This window comes from Myotis lucifugus, unplaced genomic scaffold, assembly GCF_000147115.1.
Source record: "Myotis lucifugus unplaced genomic scaffold, Myoluc2.0 scaffold_497, whole genome shotgun sequence".
Classification (NCBI taxonomy): domain Eukaryota; kingdom Metazoa; phylum Chordata; class Mammalia; order Chiroptera; family Vespertilionidae; genus Myotis; species Myotis lucifugus.
Genome location: NW_005871545.1, coordinates 462,769 through 481,314, shown reverse-complemented (window position 1 = coordinate 481,314; position 18,546 = coordinate 462,769). Strand labels below are relative to the sequence as shown.

The window sequence follows — 18,546 nt, the reverse complement described above, 5'->3', positions numbered from 1 at the left end:
TACCTGAATCGTGCCTATCCGTTGGATGAGCCGGGAAGACGCCGAACCTCACGGTTATGAATAGATTCTAGAGGACCGGGGAGGGAAAGAGTGACTCTCAGGCCAGGAAACGGCACAAGTCAGCGGAGAGCGGTCTGGACATGGTGAACGTCCTCACTGTGGCTCTGACTCACGATTTTCCCTCATGACCATGTCTTGGTATTTATTTCCATGAATTCAAATGGTTCCCCACCCTCATCCTCTCCGGGTGACCTCAGTGTATAGGGAGTGCAGTCCTAAGTGTCTGACGTGAGCCTCCGATCTCCTTCCAGTTTTTTCCCCTCTAACTCAGAAGCGATTCTCTTTCAAAGAAACTTTTTCATAAAACCAGGTCCCACTCCTCCTCTTCCTCCTTCTCTGAGCGGCCTCTTCAGTGGCCGCCATCCCGGGCCCTGTCCTGCGTGCTCCTCCCTGCTCCCACCTGCTCCTGCCTTTCCCATGGCTCCCGGGACGGGCTCCCTCCTCCCTCGGCGGCAGTTAGTCAAAGGCCACCTGCTCTCTGGTCACGTCCGTGGCGGGACTGCCAGCATCTCACCAGCAAAGGGAAAAACAACACCGAGCTTCCCACATCTGAGGACTTCAGCATAGGTTCCTCCATTTCCCGAAGGCCCATCATAGCCCCTTTTCCTTCCTCTGCAATCTTTCTGCTTCGTCTTTCCCAGCTCACCGGCCTGTTTGCTGCCCGGGTGACCACGCAGTCACTGGGAGGGACTGTCTGGCTGCCCGCCTGCCCCATGCCACCTCCATGCCAGGCCCTCCCACTCCCACCCTCACTGCCACCCCCAGAAATAGTCTGGCCTTAGGCAGGAAGCACAAGAAATTTCTGCCGAGTGAGGCTTTTGCCAGGCCCTTTTCAAACACCCCCACCCTGGCTTCCTGGCTGCCGCCTGCGCACTGGACTCTGACCCGGCTCCAGCACCTGCAGGCCGCCCTCCCGGAGTTCCCTGGAACTTGCCTGACCCTGAAGTCCGCAGGCCTGTCACAGCCCCGAGAGCAGCCCGCTCTGCTCACACAGGCACAGGCACGCTATTCCCGGCAGCAGGTCACCGCTGACCTTGCGAGCTGTTGTTGCTGCGCCCAGAAGCCTCCCTGTGCTGTTCTAAGGGCCTCGGGGCTCATGGAGTGCACAGCCCTCGGAGCAGCTTCACACATTGTTTGCGGGTAGTTTTTTCACACATAGTTTTCGGGTAGTTTTTATCGCGCGCTAACAGGCAGTGCAGGCCATTTCAGTAAAATTACGATAACTTTAGTTTACGTATTTATACGTAACCCGCATTCTACCGCTAGTCTATAAAAAACGTATTAATACGTGTCCCGCGCTCTACTACACTGGTAGAACGTATAAATACGTAAAACGTATAAATACGTTTCCCGCATACAATGTGTTCAGAAATCAGTGCTCTCCCTCCCCTCGTTGTGGCCGTGAGCACACTGTTCACTCCTAGACCAGAGACAGCAACGGCAGGGAGGAGCAGCAGGACAGACAGATGGAGCTGCAGCGACAGCCACTTAGTACTTTCCGTTCTGGACGGAAAAGAGAGAGGAAGCTTCAGTGGGACTGTCACTCACTCAAACAACCAGCTCATCCAGCCGTATTCCAGGCTTTGAAAACAGGCCGTGAAGTTCAGGCTTAGCACATGCTACCATGTCAGTGTGAATGAATAGGTCACCCTCGTCAGATGAACACGTATGACGAGGAGTCACGCTGGAAGCAGAGCGACAGCAAATGCTCAGGCAGCCAGAGAACCGACCTCCTTGTAAGAGCCCCCGCTAAGCCCAGGACTGCAGACAAAGCAACGCAAACCAAGCACCCCCCAGCACTTCCTGAGTGCAGGCGTCAGTGTTTTAAAAGGGTATAAGCAGGCAAAGGCTTCAGATTCACGTCGCAGCAGAGGTACCTTCCCAGCCCTTAGAATCCTGCGTCTCTATTGGGCATCCTAACAGGTGAGTGACGGGACGCATCGTGACTAGTCCATCGTTGTCTTCAAACCCAGATTTTTAAAACTTTTATTCTGTGGTCAGCAAGTTTCCCACTTGGCTGTGAGTTGCTATTTAAAACCAAAGAGCAACTGTACATGGCTGGCTGCACATTTATATTAACAATCAATTACATAAGCCCCAAATATAGCCACATCCGAGCTCCGTAACCAGGATGTCAGCGAATGAAGACATGGCGATTCGGGAGGAAGTCATTCTGTGGCAGGTGAGCTGAGTCAGTGTGACGGATGCCCCACCTCGGCTTGCAGCCCTTACCCCCCGGCTGCCAGGCTCACGCAACTGCAGGAGGAACCGCGCGCCTGCACGAAGGCAGCTGACTTAAGGAAGGAGGAAGGGGGTCCCGCCTGGTGCAGGCTTCAGAACGAAAAGCTGCTTTTCAACGTCTCCGGGTGGTGCCACCCTCCAGCTTCCCGCTTGGTCTGCTCCACGTGTTCACATCCTGAAAAACCGCCAGGACAGCAGCAGCGGCTGACGATGGCAGAGGGAGAACTCGGGGCACAGGAAACCCAGCGTGGAGTCCGCTCGCTCTTGGTCGCTTGTGCGGCGCTTCCCAGGTAAACAGGAGCCCGGTTGCCCTTGGCACACACAGTTCAGGCAGGAGCACCGGGACCCAAATGAGCCTCCACACAGACGCATCTACGGGCGGGGCCCCTCGGTGCTCTGAGGACCCGAGCTGGCCTCGGGCACGGGAAACAGACTCAGCATCTCCATCTCCAGCGGGTGCAGGCTGCCCCCTGTGATGACCAGGGAGTGCAGCGGCCCCCCCAGTGCCACGGAGCACATCTGCTGCAGCGTGCCCGCAGCGATCTGCTGGTCTTCAGCCCCTACCCGGGCCAGGCCCACGCACAGCGTCTCCTCGGTGACCGCTAGGCAAGAAAGAGAGAGACCGCCGCTCAGTTCCGCAAGCCCACTAACCTGCCGGCAGTCAAGCCAACAGCAGTGCCAACGGGACATTTAAAGGGGCCCCAAATCTCGAAAATCTCCTGAGTGGCTCATTGAGGACCCATGATCTGACCTAAGTCTTTTCTAAATCGTCTGTACTCAAGGATCTCCTTACAGATTTTTCCCAGGAGGAGACAGATGCCCAAAGGCAGTCAGCACCTTGAAACATACTGACGGGTTCCTTTAAGAACCCTCCAGCAACATCTATGCTAGGCGCTCTGTCTACATGTTAGGAATATAAGGACAAGCTCTCGTGTCTGTCCTGAAGACAACCAGCCCTGCTCTCAGTGCTGAGAATGAGAAGCAGCAGAATAAATATACTGTTGCCGGACAAACCTCACTGTGGAGTTCTGTACTGTAACTATAGTTCATTTGTGAGAAACCCCCACTTTCTGGGATGGCACTGCTTTTACTAGGAAGAACCCATTATTTTTCTTTCAGTACAACTCTCGGCTGCTGAAGTTTCAGCTGAGACTGGACAAGAACGAGCAGGAGGCGCAGTGACTCCGGCCTCAGTGGAGGCTGTCTATCCAGTGTACACGTTAGCCGCTCCAGCATTCTCCAGTGCAGGGCTGCGGTGCATGTGTGTACATGTGTGTGCATGTGAGTGTGAGAGCCCAGCAGTGTGTGTGTGTGTGATCTGAGTGTGAGATGTGAGAGCCCAGAAGGGACCCAGGTACCTGGCTCCTCTCCACGTGCTCGCTGGTTCTGAATCACTTCCAGCAGCTGCTGGGCCGCCTGGTTCACGGTCATGTAGCGAGGAGGCTCGTAGATCTTCCTGCCCCTGGGGTAGAACACAGGCTGCCGTTGGTCTTGGCTGTGAAATGCATTGTGCATATGAACGCAGCACCCCCAGGTACACTCAGGAACCACACCGGGCTGCTTGAAGCTCGGATGGCACCCACCTACGCCGCCATGAAAGCACCGACTCAGTGGATTCTCCTCGGTGCCTCAAGCTTTGCTCACTGTTCTACTGCACGTGCCCTCTGGCTCACTGACATGTTGGCAGAAACAAAAGTCCAGCAATTTGAAGATAAATGCCTAAAAGTTACCTTCATTCGAAGTGACACCTTAGGCAAAAATCATCCAAAATGAGTGCCAATTTGTTCTGTATCTCAGCTTAATTGGGTCCAATCGCGTTTATTTTCATTACCATGTTTGACCCCCAAGTTCCTCTCTTCACTTCCTCTGCTGACAAAATAAACTAAACAGTAAACTTGAACATCTTGGAGAATAAGACATGTCTACGTCTGTGTGACTCAGAAGCCTGCAGTGTTCGCTCAGTGATCAGAATAAAAACAGCGTGGCAGCTTACAAAACAGTTGCTACAGATTATTTATGACTTTCAAACCATCCTGAGGCAGCTGTCTGAAAGAAATATAGCGCAAGCCACAAGCATCGTTTTACATTTTACAGTAGCCACAGTAATAATGAAAGTTTTAAAAGGACAAAATCAATTTCAATAATGTTTTATTTAACCCAATGTACTCAAAATGTTGTATTTCAACATTCACTCCTATAAAATTATTAAAGAGTTATCTTGTACCGAGTCTTTGAAATCTGTTACGAAGTCTACGCTCATAGCACATCTTGATCCAAATGCTAAGTTTTCATTGGGAATACTTGCTCTGCATTTAGATTTCATAAAATTCATGGCTGTTGATAGATTTACACGTTGAAGTTGTTCTAAATCGACTGAAAAGTTTTCCAGTAGCTGAGCCGATATTAGTTTTAAATGAGTGAAGTTACAAATTCAGTTCCTCAGGGACACCAGCCCTATGTCAAGTGCCATTATCATGTGGGAAGGAGCTGCGTCTCTAAGCGAGAAAGGACTGTCACTCTTACCTTCATGAGAAGAATGAGGCTCAGAGACGGAAGTTACCTGCCCGAGAGCCATAACCACGGGCAGACTGAGGCCTCACACCCCTGTCTTCTAATGCCTCATTCATTCATTCATTCATTCCACAAAGAGTGCCCCGTGCCTGTCAGGTGCCGACCACCGACCACGTGCTCACAAGTGAGCCGGTCAAGCCCACTGCCGGTTCCGCTCCATCACACGCCTTATCACTTCGTAAGATGACAAGTGGTCCAATTCTAACGGTAAGGAAAGCTGGTTTCGACAGCCTTAGAACCCGTGTCCCTGAAGCAGGCTCTATGGACTTGCTAAGGGATTAAAAGCATTCCCAGCGTAAGACTTACTTGATTAGGTTTTCCAGTGACTGCTCCTTTACTTTGATGTCTGTAGAAAATAAAAAAAACACAGTTATCTTTGGGTGTGATTAATCCCTCTATCCAGAGTCCTACGTGTGAACCTAAGTTTTGGGGCAACAGTCTCCTCAAGTTTCCAAAAAGCTCATGTGCTTGTATTGAGCCGCTTTTCAATGGAACCACGGGGAATGGGAGCTTGTGGTTGTGTGCAGGGAATTAGGAAACAAACCCAGGTTGGCCCCAAGGCCATCCTGAGGGGATCAAGTTCCTCTTGGGAGAGAAGACACAGGGAGGAGTCTGACAAACACCCGCATGCGCGGTCCCTAACTCTGAATCTGCAGCTTTGCGTCCATTTCTCCCAGCTGGTGAGCAGTCTGGGTGTGCTCCTGTCCTTGCCTCGGTTATCGCAGTGCACGTAACACACACTGCAGGGAATTCTGACTGCATGCGGAAGCGATGTTTGCCTTCCTCTGAACGGTCAGGCGTGCCCTGATAACTTAAGAAGAAACACTTTGATACCAACAGTCATAAATGATCAGGGCTTTCCCAGCATTAACCTGGGCCAGGCCCGGGATGCCGTGGAGGCTGCCGCCCGGGTCTACCCCCAGGAAGCCCGGCTGTCCGCGCATCACACACACTGGGTGCTCTGGCGCTCGGCTGCACTAGTTGGTAAAAGGTAGAAGGCAGACTCCCTCCCCGGCCTCAGGGGAACTCGGAATACAGTGGCAACAGCTGCTTCCTCTCCACAGGCTCACAACACGCAGGTCAGCCAGAGTTTGCTTTTGCAACAATAAACAGAGCGCAGCGGAGGGCTTGCGATGGCCCCTTCAGTGCTCCCAAGTGAGTTAGAAAGGGTGCTTACTGTAAGGTTTTTCAGAATTGAACCCATTCATTCATTCATTCATTCATTCATTCATTCACCTGGAGCTTCTAAACTGGCATTTGCTATAGTAAAGATTGTAATTTAAGATTTCCTTTCTTTTTTTTAATGATATGCTCTACAGAATTGTATTTTAAAAACGAAGAGGATTGCCCTGTCCATTTTGGCTCAGCGGTTAGCATCAGCCCGCAGACCGAAGGGTCGCAGGTTCAATTCCTGGACAAGGGCACGTACCTCAGTTGCAGGTTCATCCCCGGCCCCTGTCGGGGCACATGTCGGTTTCTCTCTCTCTCCCCTCCTCTTCTACCTCTCTTCCCTTCTCTCTAAAAAACCAATGAGAAAAAAAATATCCTCAAGTGAAGATTAAAAAAAAAAATGAAGAGGCTTGGGAGAATTTTCATAGGTAAATGCTTTGAAATTGAATGTAAGTGGTTTCATCTCAAGCCAGACCAGTCTGTACTGTCCCTGTCGCGACATAGGCCGCAGTCCCTCCTCTCCTACGCGCTGGCACAGGAGCTTCTGCTCAGCTCAGAGCCAGGACCCAGCGTGGCACAGAGGGTAGACACTGCACACACGCCTCCTGAATAAGTGTGCTCTCGGCTCGCCCACCACCCCCCCTCCCCCACCCCCACCCTGGAAGTGGCTTGGGCACCAACTCCTTCCTAAGGCTTTGGTGACCTCCCTCGAATGCTCATTGTCCTTGGAAAATCTATACAACGAATGCTATACTTTACTCATCTGCGTGTGATCCTCCGGGGCTGCCTACCATGGTATATACTAGGCTTGCCCAATAGTGGTCGTTCAATAAGTACATGCGAACTTAAATGAGGCCCCAGGTGACTCCATGATGAGCTCTCCGGTTGGAGGGTTTGGCACCATGGATTCCCATACAGGGTGGGGCAGAGGAGGATTACAGTTGGGAGAACTCGAAACAGTTTCTTCTCGTGTTGTTATTTATTAATTATTTTTCCATCCGAGTAACTGTAACCCTACTTTCGCCCCACCCTGTGTTTCACACCTTGTTCCTGCTTTTGTTAACGGAGCAAGAAAGATATATTGTTTAGCCTTGTTTGTCCTTTCCCAGGAAAGCCAAGAAAAGAGGCAGCTCTTAGAAAGAGAGTTCAAGAGCCAAAACTGGAGTCTGTCCTTCCTGCCCCTCCACACAATGGAGCGTAATTGTTCTTTTAAACTTCGTGTGTGCAACTGCTCGTTCCAACCCCTGAGGGCAGGACCCACCCACCCCCACAGTGAGCACTGGGGAAACACTCAGCAAATACCTGCCGGCTGACCTCTACCTGCCTCTGCAAAGCTTCCCAAAGGTCAGCTACTTTGCTCCCCCCCCCGCCCCCCTTTATGGCTGCATGGAGAAGTTTGGGGGTGGCCGGCCTCTTAAGGCTCTTCTCTCCCTGTTCTGTTTAAAACCGCTCAGTTCTACTGTAAAACACACACAAGCACCCAGACTCCCATGAACCCCAATTTCCAATCACCCAGCTGTCATACTTAACTACAAGAAAGTAAGCCTGGTCTCTTTCCACGTGGAAAATCCAAGGACAAAACTATGAAACTAATGACTTAATTAACAAAGTACTAAATGGCACTGACAATAAGCTGAGATGAGAACACACAGCTCCCCAGTCAGTTGTGAGATGTGGGCATTATATGCAGAGAGAAGCATCCGAGGTCTGGTCTGGACCTAGAATGAATCAGGTGTCCGTGTGATGGAATAAAAGGAATGTGTTCTGGCTGGAATGGAACGAGTAAGAGTTAAAGATTTTCTGTGCCAAAGGGAAATGAGACCAAGTCTGAGAAAATAAACTACAGAAACCCTTCAACCAATGACCTTCCAATAATATTTACTGCACTGCTGCCCTGGGCCGGACCTCTAACACTGGGGAGAAGGCAGGGAAGAAACCCGACAAGTTAATAAAATAATTCAAATGGGCTAAGATGAAAAAATAAATAAACTAAACCAGGTAATGGAAAGGAGACCCCTGGGATACAGCGGACACCACATTAGAGGAGGTAAAGTCACTACAGATCAGTGGAAAGGGCAAGACAATAACTTCTTTAGGGCCTGAGGGCCACAGGCCTGAGTCCCGGCCACTTACGCTGCCATCGGCAGGGACGCAACCACAGGTGACCATAAACCAACATAAACCAAGTACAGGCGTCAGGTACAGAGCGGGACTAGCTTCCTAACTGCCCGAGGGACTAGCCTCCCGCTTCTACCCACTGGAAACGCACACCGTGGCCCCACGGGCCCCACGCCCTTACCCAGTAGGCACAGCGTGTGCATGCCGTTCTGTCTGTTCTTCTTCACTTTGTCAAAGAAGCTCTCCGGTCTCCACGTGTCGGTCCAGAAAACAATGGACACCGTCTCTCCGAACTTGTACAGCTAGAAAAACACACACAGCCCTAATTAACGCGGGACAGTGCGCCGAGGGCCAGTTCACAGAGCACAACCGAAATAAAAAGCGAGAAGCGGGCTTGAGAGGCGGGTGGGTGGGTGGCGGCCAAATCTGTCCCCAAAAGGAAAAGGCAACTAGTTCTCGTGGCCCAGCAGCCGGCATGTTGTCGACATGCCTCGTATCTGTATGTGGTACAGGCTCATAACCAGTTCGTGACTCAGCTAGGTAGCTGCTAAAAATACCGAAACACAAAGCATCTGGTAAGAAACAGACCAACAGAGACCTCTGAGCAGTCGGCGGGGTTCCCAGGGGAACGGAATTATCCTTACCTAACAGGTGAGACCACCGAGGCTCAGGAGGAGCAAATGGCTAGTTAGGAAAGAAGAAGCTGGAGCCGAGGTCCGAGGAAGGGCCTTGCGCCCCGGCCCCTCAGTAAGGCCCCCGGCGCCTCCCTCCAGCCCCTTCCTGTGCGCACTGGCCATTTGCAACGATGCTTGTGGCTGCATTCTGACAAGTTCAGCTGTTTGCATTCTACAGAGCATGTTGGGCATCTGGGACCAGATTCTGAAATAGAAGTCTTACCTCTATTAAAAACCCTGTAAGGGAAAACTATTGTTAAGGAAAAGCATATAGGCAACCATCAGAAACACTTTAGAAGGGGCGTCGGTATTTAGGAGCCTGGAGGTAAGTGCCTCGTTCACAGAGAAGGGGACCAAGCGTTGAAACGGGCATTGAGATGCGGGTCACACACAGGCACCAGCCGCACCATTCTCTCCGGACGCCTGACTCAGGGGATTAAGGGAACCGCCCGCCAGCGCCGCTTCCTGGACCCTGATTTAGGGGCTGTAACCATTCCCAGGGCTGCGGTGGCGCAAACTTCTTCAATGAATCCTGGAACATTACGCAAACAGTTTCACCATTTGGATGCCAGTACCTCAAAGAACAGAAGGGCCCGTCTTTGTGTTGCACAACCCAACACCTGCCGGTAAACTGAAAAGCAGCCCAGGCAACATCGCAGTGACGAGAACCGAGGCTGCAGGACCAGGGGTGCCCGGCTTATCGGGGCCTCTGCGCTGTGACCATCTACTCCCCCCCCACACACTGCTGACCCAAAGCTAGACGTGAAGGCCATAACCAGAGCTGGCTTCTACAGATCAATGCACGCTTTTGTTTATTTGTTTGTTTGTTTTAACCTGGAGTAAGTTACACAGAAAGCAGTTTATCTAACTTGATGTTGGATAATGGATTTGTCTGCTAAAGACAAAAACTCAACTCAGAATGAGCCATTTCATTACATGTAAAACACTATCTGGTTAGAGTGAGAAGATACACAAGTGAGGCACATGTTAGGCAGCAAGTAATGATGACCTAAGGTGACACGTAGGCCGTGAGTGCTGTCAGGGCAGCACTTCCCTCGGACGGAGCACCTGTGGGGACTTCTGCAGAGAGGGTGTCAGTGGGACTAGAGGAAGGGTAAGACTCAGGCTGTGGCAACTGCGCACTGGGGAAGGCTGAGCTGGCAGGGACAAAGGGACAGAGGTAGGAAATCTTGGGCAATATTTACAATGGCATTGAGCAACTTACCTAAAAATAACTAGTGCCCGACTTGCCTCTAACAAGTATCTCTACCTTATGACATCTTACCATAAACCAGTGGTTCTCAACCTTCTGGCCCTTTAAATACAGTTCCTCATGTTGTGACCCAACCATAAAATTATTTTCGTTGCTCCTTCATAACTGTCATGTTGCTACTGTTATGAATCGTCATGGAAATATCTGATATGCGGGATGGTCTTAGGCGACCCCTGTGAAAGGGTCGTTCGACCACCAAAGGGGTCGAGACCCACAGGTTGAGAACCGCTGCAACCAACCCGTCTGTTCCAGCTCTACAATGTCCACTCCTGTCCATTTCCACTCAGCAATGTACCTAGAAACTGACTTGATTTTTCTTCCCTGAGAGCCCTCAACACCACTTGCCTGAAAGACGTTAATAGTTTTCTAACTTGTCTCACTGCCACCAGTAGTCCCGTCATTTCTAAAGCGCAGATGCTTTGCAAACTCCATTTTATAATTAGGCTTTAATGCTTTCATTATTTTACATTCAAGTAAAAATATTTTGTCACTTTTAAGTTAAAAAATATCTTCTCTGCATATGGCGAAATTAGTAAATTTAACTTGCTAAGACCACTATTAAGCCCCACACGTATCTCTTATACGTCTGTGCTTTCAAAATCTGATCAGTTAAGTCTGTAAAATGAAAGAAAGCTGAGCTAGCAGACCTGTCAAAAAGCGCCACTAAACCACATAATGGCGAGTTACTAGTTTTCCATACGGAATCCTGGTCTCGGAGTTGGTTTTTTAACCCTCATGCATCTGCTGAGCATTGACACCACGCGGATTTTTGCTGACGCTGGGAAGACTGCACAGGGCCGCACACGAGGCACATAAAACCGAACGAGTAGGCGGACGGAAAATGACAAGATTTATATTCTCACACAAATGAGCGAATCCACACAGGAATTAAATGAAAGGATTATAATTTAAAGCATATAATCCCGCAGACAAGATCCAACTGGGGGGAATAAATACATAAATAAATAAGCAATTCAACTCAGCGGATACTTGTTGCATATCAAGGACATGCATGGCACTGTGATAAAGTGCAGTGGGAGGCGGAGTCAGTGACATAGTACACACACACACACACACACACACACACACACACACACCATGCAGCACTGTGTCCAGGATGGGTTTACCAGGACTGTTTGAGTAGGAGAATGGCACATTCAGGTCCACAACAAAAAACAACTAGAAGTGGAGGAGAATGATGGCTATTAAAACAGGGATTATATAGTAAAAGTTCTAGTGGAAATGGAAAGGAAGGAAAAACTTTTTCATATGCCCATTATTTAGCAGGCGGTCAAAAATAATTCCAAAGTGACTCACAGACTAGAGAGCGTATTGGACGAGTCGCTGTGAGGCTACATCACTGTGCAGAACGCGGTCCACGTACTACCTGGCTTAGCCTTTGTGCTGGGTTAGGCTGTCACTTCCACACCAGTCCCGGGACACCAAGAAAGCCCACTTAATGCTTTTGAAGGACGGGGAGAGCCACTCTGAGGTCAACATGCCAGTAATCACAAGTAGAAACCCACCACATAAACAGAGCAACAGATGACAACAAGCGAGGTCACTTACGCAACAGCCGGAGAAAGTGGAAGTGCCCCATAATGACGAGAACATTTTACAACCTTCCCCTGAAGTCAACCACAACCGAAAAGGCAGGTTTGTGTTTTTTTAATCGTTAAAATGTGTTATTGTAATTACAGAGATAGTCAACGCCACATTACGGGCACTATGTTATTTTCTGCACTACTCTTGATCCCTTTCTCAAGGTGAACTCGGCCTCCTCTACCCCATTCATTCTCTGGCTGCCTGCACAGCGAGCAACGTCCCGTTGAGCAAGCCACCGTGACCTCGGGCTCTTTTTCCGGAGCACTTAAGGTAACTCAGAGCCCGTCAGTGAGTACGAGCGATGCCAACTGCTCCTACCAGTGCCCGCACTTGTCTACATAACATTTCAAAGACTCATCGACAGTAGAGATGGCAAAGGCCAGTTAATCAAACCTGCCCACTCTGCCAGCAGAAGCATGCAAAGGAAGAAATCCTACCACTTCCTGCTATTTTAACGATGCGCATTACTAATAGTCACAATGCTGTTTGTGTTATGTGATTTCATCCTAAAATCACTTCTTTTGAAGGCAATCTTTCTTTTCCAAAAGGGTACTGGATTCAGACAGCGATGTTACCACCCCAAAGCCAATACGACGAAGCTAAGCATGAAATTCAGGTCAATAACATCTCCAAGCACCAGCCACTTGCAAGGCCGCAGCCCTGCTGGGTGTTTTGAGAGACAGGCCAGGAGAACCTGGAGCCCCGCCCTCGTGTTTATCACCTTAAGGTACTCGTTTGTGATAGTGAACACATACAGCTATTCTGGTCATTCCAAGAAAAGGACAAGATAACATGTAACAAGCAACTCCTAAGAACCAAGATTGTTGGGTTAAAAATAACTAACTTTACACATTAATAACCACAAAGTTGGCTTAAAAGCTTACTATCCGTGGCTTTGGACTCTTTTATAGATTCTTTTAAGAAATGCTGCAGCGCAGGGCCCTGATCGCACAGAAAGGAACACTGCATGCAAAGCGTGGGCCCCACAAGGCAGCAAGGCATTCGGGAGAAGGCGGAGGCTTTTGGAGTCCTGAGCCACTTTAATTAGATTATAGATTATATTTACTTCTGAGGTAGGCGCATATTAATGTAAGATTAAACCTTCCTCTAGTTAATTTCAATGATCTATTCCAAGGGGGGTGGGGGAGAGCCTAAATTATAGAAAAACAGTATAAAAAGTTTTAGTATTAAAAAATTGAGTACACACAAATGTAGCATAAAATAACATCTTACAGTCCATGAAATATAATAATTGTAGAAAAATGACACGTTTTTTTAAAAACCACTTCCTCCGTGGTTACCTGTAGACCGCAGCAGCCCACGGCGTTCAGGATGGAGGCGTTGTGGATGACTCGGTACGGGATGCCCAGGCTGGTGGCCCTCAGAATCAGATCGCTGTGCGTCGTGGCCCTGGGATGAGAAGAGACCAGTTGGGGTCAAGGAACCAACTGACTTTCTAAGACAGCAAAGCCATAATATTTCATGCGTCACGTCAACCCGAGGGTCGAGGGCACTGCTCTTCCTCAGTTCCCGGGCTTTCGGCAGGAACAGGGTAAGTCTACACACGCCCTTCTCGAGGCTGACCTGCACCTGTAACACGAGTCAAGCAGCCTGGGCAGCTCCAGGGAACCGGACAGTTTGCCTTGAGCTTCTGTCCCGTGGACACCTGCACAGACACCTGTGGACGGGTCCCAGCAGCTGAACTCCGGAGCAGCGACTCCCAAACTTTTCAGTGTCAGGGCCCAAATTGTGGCAGAGCCAGAGCTACTTCTTGGTCTCTGCTCTATTCTGAGGGGTGTTTTTTGTACTTGAAATCCAAGGTGGCAGGATATACAGAACGTTTGCATAGCCCGTTGATGTTCGTGGTTGTAGTCGGAGCTGTAGCTGATAGAGCTGTAGCTGATAGAATCAGCCAGATTTCACCACCATCCGGCAGTCACGTTATATATAACTGTTATCCTAATTAGTATGTGTGCGCACATTCTGCCTGTTGCCTTTCCTTTTTTGAGCTGAATCTAATGCTTATAATTAGGTCGATTGTGGTGAAGAGAGAATATACAGGGGTGGGCAAATGTAGGTGTACAGTTGTAATACAAACAACTGTAATAATAAATAACAATGCCAGAATAAACTCTGTTTTGTGTACTCACCACTGTACGCCTACTTTTGCCCGCCCTGTATATAAGTATAAATGCAGAGACTCTGAAATGTGCCACATGGATTCAGACCGCATTACTAAAGAGGCCTTTCCCCTTGAAGCCCAGGCCTGCTGGGCTGGCAACATTAGCATGTTGGAGACGCTGGGACAACGCATACCAAGTAGGAAGATCAAGGGCTGGCACCCCAGGAGGCCGTCACAAGCAGATTAACGAATGCCCCCCAGGGAGGCCTGTTTTTAATCATCCACATACAATAAAAACTAGTATGAAAATCAACCATTAATTTGATTTAGAGTAGGCTTTCAAAAAATAACACGGATGGCAGTTGTAAAAAAAATGTTCTTAATAGCACAGCCAACAGAATTTCACGACTTACGACTAGATGAAGGAAGACTAAATTATGGACTTTGGTGAGTGATTTAAATAGATGAGCGGAAAGGAAATCTGGTTTAAAACTGTATCTCTCTCTATCACCAGATCATTTAAAATGACCAGATGCGGCTGGGGTGCTAGAAGACTTAATGACCTGGCAGAGGGCTTTGATTCTGTGGAACTGACATGCATGTGATTAAATAAGCGCCCCCCCCCCCAATTTCCGCTATAAAAATGTGACGAAAACCGGTATTTTATCATCACGATTATCTGGATTATATTGCTTTCATGAGAAGGAAAAAAACCAGTTTGAGACATAGGCTCGAACCAGTATACTAAGCACTCCTTCCATGCCAGGGCTTGGAAAAAGTTGCTTCATTTATGGTGGCCGGAAAAGTGTGTGTGTGTGTGTGTGTGTGTGTGTGTGCAAAGACAAACATTACTATTTCTGGGCACGTGGCTCTGTCACAATCATACACACACACACACACACACACACACACGACTGTGGATAGTCACATGCCCAGAAATGGTAATAAATGTGTCTTCATGTGCTTGTCCCTTGGAATTGCTAGGAAGGCAAGTCTAAGAGGAGATCCAAGAATGTTTTGATCAACGGCATCAATAAAATAACGAACATCACGGTGACCAATTTGAATGTGTAGGACTTGGTATGTTTATGGTAAGTTTTATTTGATGGCAACATTAGTTTGCAGACATTGTACCACCACGTTTGAGAGAAGTATGGCTGGTGACCTGGAAATTCACTAATATTTGCAATGAGCTGGTAAAAATGATACTCTCATGAACCCCCAGAAGCTATAAACTGGCACCATCCTTTGGAAAACTAATTTGACACGATACGCTTGAAAATGTACATGTTTAAAACTTTTGACCTTTTTTTTTTCTTGGTATTTTAAACCTACTTTAGGGAATCTATAATAATAAAAGCGTAGTATGCTAATTAGACCGGACAGCTGAACGACCTTCTGGACGACCTTCCGGATGAAGCCAGGGCTGCGAGGCCCGTGCCCTTTGCACGAATTTTGTAGAAATAATCTAATGTGTGGGGATGGGAAAGTGGGAGGAGAGAAGAATCCTATACATTAATCCCCACGTGGCAGGCTTTAATTACATTGGAGAAACCAATGGGCTACTGATAATAATGCGGACGCTTACCGGACAGTTAGGAGGTGCCAAGCACTGTCCGAATGCATCACATGAGGTGGAAACATCCAACCACCTACCTGAGGGCGCACGGAAACAGGTGAAGAAAGGTGTATTTTTGCATGTGTACGTCATGAGGGAAAAGGCACCCACATAAGGATAAAAAAACCATGTGATCATTTATGTTATATATTAATTTACTACAGTTTAAAAATATTTTAAAAAGAATTTAAGATTGTACAATTTTCCCTTTTCTAAAAATGTTTTAACCAAATAAGGGGTAAGGGGCTGAAAATGTAAACAAAGGACATGTTTCCTGTTGTCATCCACAAAGAGGCATTTCGGTGCCTTGCTGCATTCTGTTCCCTTCCTGGTTTGCCCCTATCATCCACCCAAATGCTAATTCTTCAAGGCCCAAGTAAAATGTACGCATCCCCTCCCATCCTGTCTCCAACCACTGTATCCCCAACTATTATATCCCAATAGCAATCCAGTGGGTGAATGAAAAATAACCAGAGTGCAGCAATTATTACGTAAATCTGAATCCAGGATTATACCTGGTCCGTCACTGACACAGGACAAATTAATTGCCTAAGAGTCCAAAAAGAGAGGGGGGGCACTTACTCCTGAATGAAATAGGGGAGGATTCATGGAAGAGGTGGCACGTGAGCAGGGCTAGCGCTGCTGTATGGTACATCTGAAAGGATCGAAGTCTAATAATGATAGCCAATCCCTGGCACGTCACATGGATATAAATCACTTTCTTTCTGACAGACACATGCACACCATAACTCCATTCTTTTGAAAAACATCCTTGGTGGTGGGCTCACGGTGATTAGATTATCCTTATGTTCCTTAAACGTGCGACATAAATCTTGGGTCACCAGCTGGAGACAAAGAACTCTTCTGTCCGGCTTGACATCAGAGATTGATGATGCCCGACAGACAAGGGGAAGCCCATCTTCTTAGTCATGGGGAGGGACAGGGCTCCCCGTGGGCATGAGAAATTGAAACCTGAGCTTGATAGATGCTGAATTCAAGGCAAGTAAAGGGACAGCAATATTGTGAAATATGAGATGATTAGAAAGGAAAAGGCCTAGACAAAGGAAGCAGAGATGCTTGCAATTTACCTGTGATACAAAGAGCAGGTAGGATGCTTGATAACGTAACAAGCTTATTTAATGGTGATAGACTAGCTACATCCCTGGCCTAAGTGACCGCCTAAAAACAGCAGAAGCAATGGTACACACCCCTTTGCATAGGAGCACACCCTTTCTTCATCTACATCAAAGATGATGAAAGTTCAAACTATACGTGTTTTTTTTTTTATATTTTGATTTTTTGAGAGAGAGGAAAGGAGAGGGATAGAGAGTTAGAAATATCGATGAGAGAGAAACATCGTTCAGCTGCCTCCTGCACACTTCCTACTGGGGATGTGCCCGCAACCAAGGTACATGCCCTTGACCGGAATCGAACCTGGGACCCTTCAGTCTGCAGGCCGAGGCTCTATCCACTGAGCCAAACCAGTTAGGGCTCAAACTATACGTTTTTAGACAGAGCCCATGCAAACAGAGTCCCCCATCAAAACCTGGCAGGTGAAAGTTTTTCAATGTAACAGAATGATTCTTATTGATTTAAAAAAAAAAAAGGAAATGCAATTAAAATGCTAATACCTGCTTCGACTTACCCAAATGGATCACCAACCACAAGGAAGGCGACATCGCTGACATCAGCATCCTTTAAAATATTATCTGCTTCTTGCTCCACTTCTTCTCTGTCAGCGAGAATCAATTTCTTTCCGTAGAACTCTTCCTGTGGATATAAGTCCAGTATCAAAATGAGACAGCAGGTGACCATTTCGACACACGCGCACCAATCTTTGTCTGGGCTGGTGCGGATGATTTTGGCAATTATCCAAACAGACCATTGAATACAACTCATCACTGAGCTAGCGGTCTATATCATGTTGTAATTAAACTCTGTCTTTGGGGCTCTCTTAATATCCCCAGAGGAGGCAGACCTCCTAACATCTGGGGCTTTTTGCATTTTAAATCTACCTCTAAATTTGGATCGAGTACACCAGGCAGAACATTGGAGGGTAAACAGAGAATCTGTACGTATGCCTGAGCCTTCCTTCAGAAACACAGTAATACAGAACTGCATTAAACAATCATTATAAACATACATGGCAGTTTGGGTTTTGTTAAATTTTCCACGGGAAAATCTAGGGGACCTTGGCTAAAATAAAAGGTCACACCAATGAGAAATGAGAGAAAATGAAGATGTAGTTGTTTACAGAAGCAGCAAACATTCCTATCTAATTGCGGGAAAGACTGATTTAAAACTGTTTGTCCTAGTTACTGCTAAGAAAGGAAAAGAGGCAGGGGAAAAAGAGAACTCTGAACGTACAGGAAGCCTCCATACGAAGTGCTCCATGAACTTATCCCCTGATGTCAACTCAGGAGAACAAACCCAGGTACCGACCTTCCCTGAAGGGCAGCGTGCGGGCCGGGCGAGGAGAGGGCCTGCTGTGCTGGTGGCCGGCAGTGGTTACAGCTACTACGCAAGGTCAGGAGTCTTGTAACGGACTTCCTGGGCAGTGACGTGTAATGCAAACGCAGTGAAAGTGGATGCATAGCTACGTAATACTATTTCTGACATGCGGATAAAGCTGGCTAGAATCATGAGGATTCTGGGACGAGGATGATATCCTGAGTCCCACATTCTAAGGACTGCTGTAAGGAAAGAGCGTCTGGTTCTCACTGGCCTGCCAGGCAGATGACTACATGGACGAATGAGTCAGCACCTGAAGATGAAGGCTATCGTTCCAAGAGGGACTGATAAGTATTCCTAATGCTTAACCAGAGTCTGTTTCTCAAATGTGAAAGGAAGGTCCTCTCCTCTGCCATTCTTAGAGATAATGTTCTGGAGGTTCCCAGAGACGATGATGGTTTTATGGATGAAAAATGTTCTTTATTTTCGCCGTCACCACACACATCTAGATGAAGGTACTCTGGAACGGGGACCAGAACCTCATCGTTTAAGTCATTTGCTAAGATTCAGATTTAGGGGAAGGACACGTGGGGAAGAAGGGAATAGAGGTCATAGCTGATGGCACAGATTTCTCAGTGCGAAG

The 18,546-nt window shown here is 48.0% G+C and overlaps 1 protein-coding gene across 4 annotated transcripts in view; it reads right to left on the bottom strand.

Moving 5' to 3' along the window:
• Positions 1–2,022: 2,022 nt before the first annotated feature.
• DPH5 (diphthamide biosynthesis 5) overlaps positions 2,023–18,546 on the bottom strand; it is a 19,130-nt gene continuing 2,606 nt past the window's right edge. The window contains exons 1-8 of one of the 4 annotated variants that reach the window (XM_023744898.1): positions 17,098–17,223; positions 16,035–16,440; positions 15,423–15,490; positions 13,014–13,122; positions 8,342–8,462; positions 5,179–5,218; positions 3,660–3,796; positions 2,023–2,903 (exon numbers count right to left, since the gene is read on the bottom strand). In XM_023744898.1, the coding sequence (XP_023600666.1) occupies positions 2,674–2,903; positions 3,660–3,796; positions 5,179–5,218; positions 8,342–8,462; positions 13,014–13,122; positions 15,423–15,490; positions 16,035–16,061 (732 nt within the window). In that variant the 5' untranslated portion in view covers positions 16,062–16,440; positions 17,098–17,223 and the 3' untranslated portion in view covers positions 2,023–2,673. Of the gene's footprint in view, positions 2,904–3,659; positions 3,797–5,178; positions 5,219–8,341; positions 8,463–13,013; positions 13,123–15,422; positions 15,491–16,034; positions 16,441–17,097; positions 17,224–18,546 lie in introns of those variants that run through there. The other 3 variants (XM_023744899.1, XM_014446040.2, XM_006103632.3) reach the window with 3 other exon arrangements.